Source organism: Sinocyclocheilus rhinocerous, unplaced genomic scaffold (assembly GCF_001515625.1).
Source record: "Sinocyclocheilus rhinocerous isolate Xijiao unplaced genomic scaffold, SAMN03320098_v1.1 scaffold2720, whole genome shotgun sequence".
NCBI classification, from domain to species: Eukaryota; Metazoa; Chordata; class Actinopteri; order Cypriniformes; family Cyprinidae; genus Sinocyclocheilus; species Sinocyclocheilus rhinocerous.
The window spans coordinates 184,765-194,987 of record NW_015630098.1 but is presented as its reverse complement, the minus strand read 5'-3'; the positions used below and the strand labels follow the sequence as shown (position 1 = coordinate 194,987).

Here is a 10,223-nt window from a genome sequence, read left to right as displayed (position 1 = left end):
AAATGTGTGAGGTATGTGAATGTCATGTCTGTTTTAATGTTTCAGTAAAGAAGTAGCTTTCTGAAAGCAATATATTTATTTAAACAATATTACGTGCACTCACACTAGTGCTGCCATTGTAGCATTCTAGAGTGCTGTGGTAGACAGAGACATTAAACAATCACACAAAGTGGTTGAAATTCTAAAACAGACCATTTACCTATCCTTGCAGATGTGGATGCACCTCTATCTGAAAATGGATAGATTTTAATTAAATGTTTTCTTTTTTCAAATGTTTTTTTTTCTCTTTTTAGGCCACTGATGAAGAACAGGCAGTGCAGAGAAAGTCCTGAGGTCAATGGAGGTTGCAAAAGTCATGCGGTGTAGACCTGCTATTCTTCTCGCTCGGACATGGAGCTGTAAATCTGTCGCTTTCTACTGATGAGATTATCAATTTATGCGTTAAACGGTCATGGGGTCCAGGAGTGTCTGTCGCTGGAACATTTCCAGATGCAACGTTCTTTGTTCTGTTGTTTACATGAGTCCAGATGCAGGGGTCAGTTATTGCTGTCTCAGTGCTTGCAGACCCAGGAGGTCGTTTTGTAAATCAGCCTGAGCTGACCACGGTTCAGCTTTACGACTCGCACATGGTTGAGAATAGACTCAACTTCTGCTAAGGAATGTGCTGTTCTGTTCAAATGAGATCCTACACTGCCCTGAATGATGTAAAAGATGTCACATGCTGTGCTGATGGGGCTTCTTCATGACTACATCAATTATCCTAAATCATTCATGAAAATTGGCAGTGATGCATGATCTGTTTTCATGGACTATGAAACAAACTGTAAGTGTATAATTTGTAAAAACAAAATGTTAAATGCTTGTTCTGTGTTGCTTAGTAGAAATGGAGTTTACACTCTGTCATTCATACACATGCTCACATATTTTCACACATATGTTTCTGATAAATGTTATAATATAAGTGTTAATGTTGTGGTTTATTTACTGTCATGCCAGAATAGTTTGTAAAGAGCTTAACTATTAACTAATTGTGCAATTATTGTATAATAGTGTTTTTTGTATAATATTTTTATACAATGTATAAAATTTGCCAAAAAAAGTCAAATTTGATATTAAAAGTTATATTCAACAAATGTTTAATTTTTCATTTATAAACTCTGTAGATGTTAATGCCATACTTTTCCGCATTTGTTCTTATATGCATGTTAATTTTGACTGTTTTATCTTCTTGTTTTTAATAAGTATTTACCTTGTGATAGTCATTCTGTGTGTGTAAAGATTTGTAGGTTTAATGTCTAGCTCGATTTGGGTTCATTTTAGCCTAGCAATGTAGTAATCTTAAACCATAAAAAAGCAACCCAGCATGCTGGGTCAAACATATAGCCCAACAAATTGGGTTGTTTTTAACCCAGCAGTTTTTAGAGTGTAATGTCGTCACGACATAACTCGTAGTGACCGACAGATAGGATACTCATTTAATGCACCCTGCCTTGGCCCAGACCTGTACATCATCTTACATTTCATGCAGTTGCTGACAAACAAACATGATGATGACTAGTTTGCTCAGTGTGCGGAGTTCCATGATGTAGCCTATTAGAATGCAAGACATAATGGCAAAAAATGCCCCTTATGAGTTTTTGTCTTGTATTTCATATCATAGGATAAAGTTTAGAAATATCACACAAGCAAGAGTGCTGTTTTTACTAGAGCCCGACGATATGGGTTTTTGGGGGCCGATACCGATACCGATTAGGGAGTAAAAAAAGGCGATAGATAATTGATATATATTGGCCGATATTCTTTGTGTATATTATAGTACAGTACCAGTCAAAAGTTTGTACACTTTCCCATTTGTGTGTCCAAACTTTTGACTGGTACTATATATAGAATACAGTATATACATAAACAGCATATATATATATATATATATATATACATAAACACATTTTTTTGCAATGATCACTCAAATGTGGTGATCAAACACTTATAATGACGTGACAAAGATATGTAACAGAGGCAGGGCATTTAACAATTTAACAATAAACTTTATTATCCAAAATAAGTCTGACATCAGTGCACTGAACAGTAAAGTTGAAGCTTTTTTCAACTTTATTTCAATTCAATTCCATTCAACTTTATTCCGTTGAAGTTTATTTTTACTTCGGAACATTCATTCATGGATTTGCGCTACTTACTTTAGCAAAGGAAAACAAGTCTCCTCTTGGCTTATATCGAAATCCTCCGACATTCTTCTTTACAAATCCTCCTTTTGTACTTCTAATTAGTGACCGTTGTTTTGTTTCGATCTCTCCGCGTGCGTCACTTCTGAGCAGCGCATGCGCAAAGCTGACCACATACGTAATTCCCCCGGAACTGCTTCCGTTTACAACAGTGAGAGACACTTTTTTTGTGGAAGGTTGCTTATTTATTTCACGTCTTTTGGACTGAAGGAATGCAACACCCGCTGAGTACAACGATAGAGCTTGAAAGATCAAAGACAATTTTTTATATAACTCCGACTGGATTCATCTGAAAGAAGAAAGTCATATACACCTAGGATGCATCGGGGGTGAGTAAAACACAGCCTAATTTTTATTTTTGGCTGAACTAACCCTTTAAGCTTTAAAGCGTTTCATCCAGGTCGCCAGTAGCAAACAATGCAAACAAACTACGTAATTACACCATTTACAAACATTTTATCTGTGTTTTATGTTCTGTAAAAAAATGTCATATCAGTGGCATATTCGCCGATACCGATATATCTGCGACAGGCTCATATCGGCCGACAAAATCGGCAAAACGATATATCGGTCGGGCTCTAGTTTTTACCCAAATATCTGCACGACTGCAAATGTAATATTGTTTTTAGAAAACAGTTCACTAAACAAACGTATATTGTGTTTTAGACACAGTCTTGTCAGTATTATGTTTTTGCTTCTTTCCAAGCAACACACAGCTGTGTTTTGTTACGGAATGAATCCACGTTTTTGAACAAATCGATTGAGCCAATGATTCAGTGACCCATTCTTTAAGACAGTCAATTGCTTTGTTCTTGAATGAATCAGCAGTTTGAACTAATTGGTTGAATGAATGACTGATGCTGCATTCTATTCTGAAGGGCTCATCCCTTCGAATGGTTTGCCCTTCAGAGTAAGAGTTTCGAAAGGAATGAAGGGTGTAGGGGACAAAAAAACTGTTCCTTAGAACTCATTTCTGCGTCATCTTGCAGAGCCAGTTAAAGAGGCGCCGTTGTCATACAATTAAACTTGCCAAACAATCATGGAAGCCAAGTGTCCATAAGTTGTTCCCTTCAAAATCTTTCATTCCAAAGTGCCTTTTGAAGTTGCCAGTAGGGATGGGCGATATCTTATCGTTTGCGATATACCGGTAAAAATTCTCCACACGATAAGAATTCGTCTTCCCGCGATAATAACGATAATGTCTAGTTGTTGACATATTTCTGTGTGCGACTGTGTGGAGAGACGTGAAGGAAGGCGGACGTGAACTATCAGAAATTATCGTGATATATTTTTAAGCCCATATCGCCCATCCCTAGTTGCCAGTTTTACCAGAATTCTAAAGCACCCCTTTAGAACCCCCAAAAAATCCATTCAGGATCTGAACCTGTTCCACATTTTGTTAGAAATTCCAGTAGGAAAGCTATACACATATTTGACATAATATACAAATATTTTATTGAGTATCTACTGGTGCTTTTCCACTGCATGGTACGGCGTTTCCATTGCAGTTTAGTACCGCTTTAGAGTGGGCGGGATTATAGACATGTCGTTATAGTTGCACCACCTCTATTGCCGCGAACTCCTGAAAAACTTTTTCATTCCGTGTCGTCCCATCAAGTTCTCGCTGGATCCGCTCCTCGGCTATCAACGAGAGGAATGTCTGCACTTCCTCAACAGACCACGAAACAGTCATTATTTTGTTGTTTAAAAAAAGGTGTGCTCATTTGAAACTGTTCAAAAAAAGTTGCATTCGATCCTCACTGACTGTGATGATTTAATCTAGCGGGTCTAGTGTCATGTACCGCAAGTTCAGTGATGCAGGTAGTGACGATTCTCTCCGTTAAATAAGTGATCAGCAGGGTTTACACGTCACATTTTGGTAACGGTATGGCTTGCTTGGAACCTCAGCCGAGGTGGTACTGAAAAAAGTACCAGGTACCAGGTACTGTACACAGTGGAAAACCCCCCAAAAGCGAGCCGTGCCGTGCTGTACCATGCAGTGGAAAAGCCCCATATAAGAAAGGGACACCAACCTGATTACAAGAGCTGATGTCTACTCTGCCCTTCAAATACTCCAGAACCTTGTCAATATTTCCTGCTCTTGCTGCTCGAAGGAAACTGGTGTTGCTGTCCGACTAGAAAAAAATAGGAAAATTACATCATTAGTACAGGTTAACATATTTTTGTTTACATTTATTAATTTAGCAGATGCTTTTATTCAAAACAACTTACAAATTCGGAATACAACAAGTGATTCATCTTAAGGAGACAATAACACAAGTGCTTAGCAATACGTGCTTAGAAGTTTCAAATATCTTACAGGATGGTACAAGCCAGAACAGGGAGGGATATAAGAAATAGTGAAAGCATTTTTTTTAATTCAGCAGGATACAGTTCCCTTTCAGTCGGTCACTTTCGATGTCACGGCGGTGAATGACAAATTGGTCTTCTAATTGGTTTACACTTGCATCCAATGCATATTGGCATGCAATGATTGCATCCATCTGCCACTGATCGCAGCGAGAGTATAAATAGGCAGCAGATGCACTGCATATTAGCTTTTCGCTTCGGAGCCGAGCGATATCATCGTTTTGCTCCTGCCAAGCTTTGAGTGAACGGACGAGTTCAGCATGCTCTCTGGGAGCTTCTTGTGTTGGCAGAATGGTGCTACAGTCGTTTTTCCCGTGTCGAGTGGGTTGCACACATCAGGCTGCACTACCCCTTGTTTGTGTTGCAGGCGGCCATTTCCCCTGTGCGCTTCAGCACGCTAAAAGAGCCTTTTTTCCCTAAAAGAGCATTCACGGGTGGGCACGTCTTTTTAAAGACGATGTTGCGTCTGTGCCAACTCAACGCTGCATCTTTGTAAAGACGACGTTGCGTCTTGGTATAGATGCAGTTTCACCCGTGCGTTTCTGGATGTGGTCGTTACCTGGCGGTGGGTGATGGTCACGATCGCTGCCTCACGTGCCTGGGCATCAAGCACGCTGAGGTTGTGTTCGTGGATGAGTCATGTTCTCATCGGGGAAGATGACCATCTCAGAGTTTCGGGCCAGGCTCTATTACCTCAAAAGGGGTGGAGTTCCGGTGCCTCTGTCTCAATCTAGTTCTCTTCTTGGCAGAAGTCAGGGGAGGACTACTTCAGACAGAAGCTCGGGCGGTCTGAGGATCACAGTGGCGGCAACCCCTCTGAGGAACCAACCTCCGAGGGTCCCTCGCTCCTGGTCTGACTGGCAGTGCTTATGTTGCATGTGGAGAGGCTGCCTCTGCCTTACATGCCATGGCGTTACTGCAGATCCACCAGGCTCAAGCACTGGAGAGAGTCAACGAAGGCCCTACTCACGCACCCTCTGCCCAACCATGGAACCAGGTAAGTGTTGCACCGCACACTCAGACTCCGCTTCAGTTGGCCCACAAGCTGCCCCACTGCGGGTATGTCGGTGGTTCCGCTGGTCCCACTTGTATGGTATCTGGAAGCCTGGCTAGCGCTGCCCAGCCCATTTTGCTGGCTCCTTTGGACCATCAGACTCGGCTGTGCGGTTCAGTTTGCCCGGTGTCCCCCCAAGTTCAGCGGCATCCACTTCACATCAGTTAAGGCAGCCGATGCCCCTGTCTTGCGTGCGGAGATCGCAGTCCTGCTGGCGAAGGACGAGATCCAGCCGATCCCTCCAGCCGATATGAAGACGGGGTTTTACAGCCCCTACTTCATTGTACCCAAGAAAGGCAGTGGGTTATGACCGATCTTGGACCTGCGTGTCTTGAACCGGGCCCTTCACAGGCTACAGTTCAAGAAGTTAATGCAGAAACGCATCTTTGGGTGCATCCATCCCCGAGATTGGTTTGCAGCGATTGATCTAAAGGACGCGTACTTTCATGTCTTCATCCTTCCGTGCCACAGACCCTTTCTGTGGTTCATGTTCGAAGGACGAGCATATCAGTACAAGGTCACACCGGCCTGCCGCCAAACCTTCACCCCGTGGTCAGACCTCGCGTTTCTTCGAGCAGGAGTCTTCCGAAACCTCCTTCGGGAAGGTTGGAGCTTCCGTAACGTCCCTGTTCCAAGTAGAATGGGTACGTTTTCCCAGTGTTATCCAATCTCACTGAGTGGGTAGTGCTACAGCAACAATGACTGGTATTCTTGTTGCGAGCCCCGGCCTACTCCAAAAAGGGGGCACAGGAGGCTCGCACAGGACACTGGAAGGGGCAGCATCCGTGGCGCTTTGGTAGGGATTCCCAATTCATCAGTCATCGACGTGACATCGAAAGTGACTGACTGAAAGGGAACGTCTTGGTTACATATTGTAACCTTCCTTCCCTGAAGGAGGGAACGGAGACGTCACGTCCCATCGCCACAGCTGCTGTACCACCGCTGAGTGTCCGGGTCACCGGCTCGGCTCCTCAGCGAAAACCTAATATGCGGTGCATCTGCTGCCTATTTATACTCACGCTGCGATCATCGGCAGCTGGATGCAGTCATCGCATGCCAATGGCGCTGCACAGGCTGCCTACTTATACTCACGCTGTGATCAGCGGCAGCTGGATGCAATAATCGCATGCCAATGTGCATTGGCTCGTTTAGTTTACACTCGAAGTAGATTGGTCTCTCTGGCGAGATTCCCAATTCGTTGGTCACCGACGTGACGTCTCCGTTTCCTCCTAAGGGAACAAGGTTTACAATACGTAACTGAGACGTTAAGTGCTCACAAAAGATATTAGTTTTCAGCTGTTTCTTGAATATTGTCAACATTTTAAAATTGTTTATCTCTGAATCACTATAGTCTGTAGTATAACGTCCTGAACATTACATCACTGAAAGTAAATAAATGTGGATGTAGGTAAAGGTGGATTTTGGAGTATTCTGTTCCATAGAAATGTCCATCATGAACAACATACTTAATATAAACAGTTTAAAAAACGGGCTGAAATGCACAAGGCTAGAAGTCTAGAGGTTAATGCAAGTATAGATTTGTAAGGAGCTAAAAAAGTTACATTAATACCTCTCAACTCAACTCAACTCAAACTAACATACAGCAATGGTTTGAAATGAATTCTGTATCGTACAGGTAACCAATGCAGTTTGATTAACACAGGAGTAATATGCTCTCTCCCCTTTGTACTTGTTAAAAGTCTGACAGCTGAGTTCTGAACAAGCTGCAAACAAGAGAGAGAGAGCTGATTCAAACCCAGAAAGACCTCAGCAGAAAGACTGCAGGCACTCAAATTTGCAATAAACAGCAAATGATGAGTGATGAACTGCACAGCACCTTTAGTGAGCTGAGTATATAGATGTAAACCCAATGCAGAGCTTCTGAGAGAAAATTATTTTAGTGAGTGTGTTTATGTGCAAAAAAGTTTACAAAAGTACATTGTGCATTTTTTTAATACAACTCACAAAAAAGATCACACCAGAAAAAATAGTAATTGTAAATAGTAAATAGTAAGTTTGTGGCTAAAAGAGTGGTGCTTGACCATATAATCAATGTAGCTTGCAGCCCCCTCAGTTGGTGAAAATAATTTGCTCTGACAACCATGAGACTATGTTGGTAGGATTGTATTTGCAAGGCGGTTTGAATGTGCTGTAAAACTGGGAACAGCCCATCGTCAGGAACAGGACACAGGATGTCTGGCCACCTATAAGCACGCTCAAACAAATGCAAACAAAGGCTGTGTTGTTAGACAGGGGGCTGATCTCTGTGATCTCTATATAGAGAAGTCATCTTAGGATAACACTCTGGAGAGTTAGGTCTGTGCTCAGGGAGATTTTGCTTTATGAGAAATGTAGCTACTCTAGTAACACTTCTTTTAAGTAATGCTACCTCTCAGGTGGGTGTGCAAGTTTACTATGTTCAACCAAACGATTAAGTTGATAAACATTGTGATTAAAGAGTCCATGAAATTAAAACTGTTGATTTTGTGTGTTTGTGTGTTTTAGTTCATGTATGTGAACTATTATTTGTATTATGTGTGTAAATTAATCTTTCTCTTCCAAGAAATCAATAGTCATTTGGGACATGTCATATAATGTGCAGACTCCTCATGGTACAATGTAAATTACTATTAGGCATTTCATAAACTAATGCCTATCATTTGAAAATCAGGTTTGTATGTTCTGAATCATTTTATAAATTATAAACAATAAAATGTTAAATACCTGCCAAAATAACCTGCAACTAAAACTTTGCCAGCCTAACCATCATAAAAGCCAACAAACATAAGTCAACAGATCACTAGTTGGCTAGTTAAGCATAAAACATTAATTCAGAGAGTGCTTCTTTGCTTGAATCCATACACTGTGTGAAGCATTTATGAATAATTCAGTATCCCATGACAAGTAAATCTAGAAACATTCTCATCCCATCCCAGTAACCAAGTAGACCGGCAGTTCTGCCCTTCTCTGAAACCACACAACAAATGTTCTTGTCTGTCAAGAATAATAATGAATTAAAAATAATTTCCCCACATTAGAAGCTACATTCACTGCAAAAAAGACCAGTTTACATTAGCATGATCCAGCTAGTGTACCACTATGGCCGTACTGGTCTCAAGCAAATCTTAACTGGTAAAACTAGATAACCAGCCATATGCATTTTGTATACATACACATCGTATACATTTTAAAATCGTATTAGTTACTTATAAAGCCCTGAATGGTTTTACCTCAGTACTTGAGCGAGCACTTATTGAATTATAGTCCTTCATGTCTGCTGTGATCTCAAAGCTCTGGCCATTTGATAATACCTAGAATATCAAAATCAACTGCGGGCGGCAGATCCTTTTCCTATATCTCAAAACTCTGGCCATTTGATAATACCTAGAATATCAAAATCAACTGCGGGCGGCAGATCCTTTTCCTATTTATCGCCCAAACTCTGGAACAGTCTTCCTAGAGTTATTTGGGAGGCAGACACACTCTGTCAGTTTAAATCTAGTTTAAAGACCCATCTCTTTAACCTGGCTTACACATAACACACTATCACATTTCTATAATTCAAATCCTTTAAAGGACTGTTAGGCTGCATTAATTAGGTCAACCGGAAACGGGAACACTTCCCATAACACCCGATGTACTTGCTACATTGTAAGAAGAATGACATCTATGCTAATATGAGTCTGTTTCATTCTTATTCCGAGGTCACGGTAGCCACCCAGATCCGGTCTGTGTCCAGATCAGATGGTCACTGCAGTCACCTGGATCCAGTCCGTATCCAGTCCAGAAGGTGGATCGGCACCTAGAGATGACCACTACAGCCCTGTATGCCAGCGGAGGCCATGTCAACTTGACGAGCCCCAGAGACAGATCCCCTGCGAAGACCTCGTGACCTCAATGGCCATCGGCAACAAGACCAGGAGAACCAATATTGCTGACTTGATTACACCTATACTATTTGAGCTGAACTGAGCTGGACGATGACATCACTGAATCAATAATGAACTGACTTTAACTGAAAAATTACTATTGTCCTCTTGCATTATCAACACTTTTTTTCTCGTTTAATACTGTAAAGCTGCTTTGACACAATCTGTATTGTAAAAAGCGCTATATAAATAAGGGTGACTTGACTTGACTTGACTTGACCAGCCTGATCTCTCTGGTGACACAAGTGAACTGAATAGTTTCATAGTTACAAATCCTATTGATCCAGAAATAACCCTGTTGGGCCACTGCCTATTCATCTGAACCACACTCAGTAAGACTTCAGCCATATTCGCACGGGATTAGTATTACCTGGTGACCTCCAGTCATTTGTAATAATTGCGGAGGTTGTCTGTGATCTTAATCCCATGCGAATCGGCCATGTCTGTAATTTGTAAAGTAAAAATTCCCGCACAAATGACCTACCATATTTCGCCGAACGGTTCTGTGATAATATTAGTCCCGTGCAAATCGGCATCTCTGTAATTTGGCTAGCATTTGGCAGATCGTATATCATTTTTCAAGTTTTTTTGTTTGCTGTGCGCCTTTTTATCCATCTTTCGCGAAGAATG

The 10,223-nt window shown here is 41.5% G+C and overlaps 1 protein-coding gene across 1 annotated transcript in view; it reads right to left on the bottom strand.

Annotated features, from left to right (window-relative positions):
- The window catches only part of LOC107739937 (ankyrin-2-like), a 76,626-nt gene that overhangs the window by 38,405 nt on the left and 27,998 nt on the right, over positions 1–10,223 (bottom strand). The window contains exon 2 of the mRNA XM_016552187.1: positions 4,274–4,375. Within this exon, the coding sequence (XP_016407673.1) occupies positions 4,274–4,375 (102 nt within the window). The remainder of the gene's footprint in view (positions 1–4,273; positions 4,376–10,223) is intronic.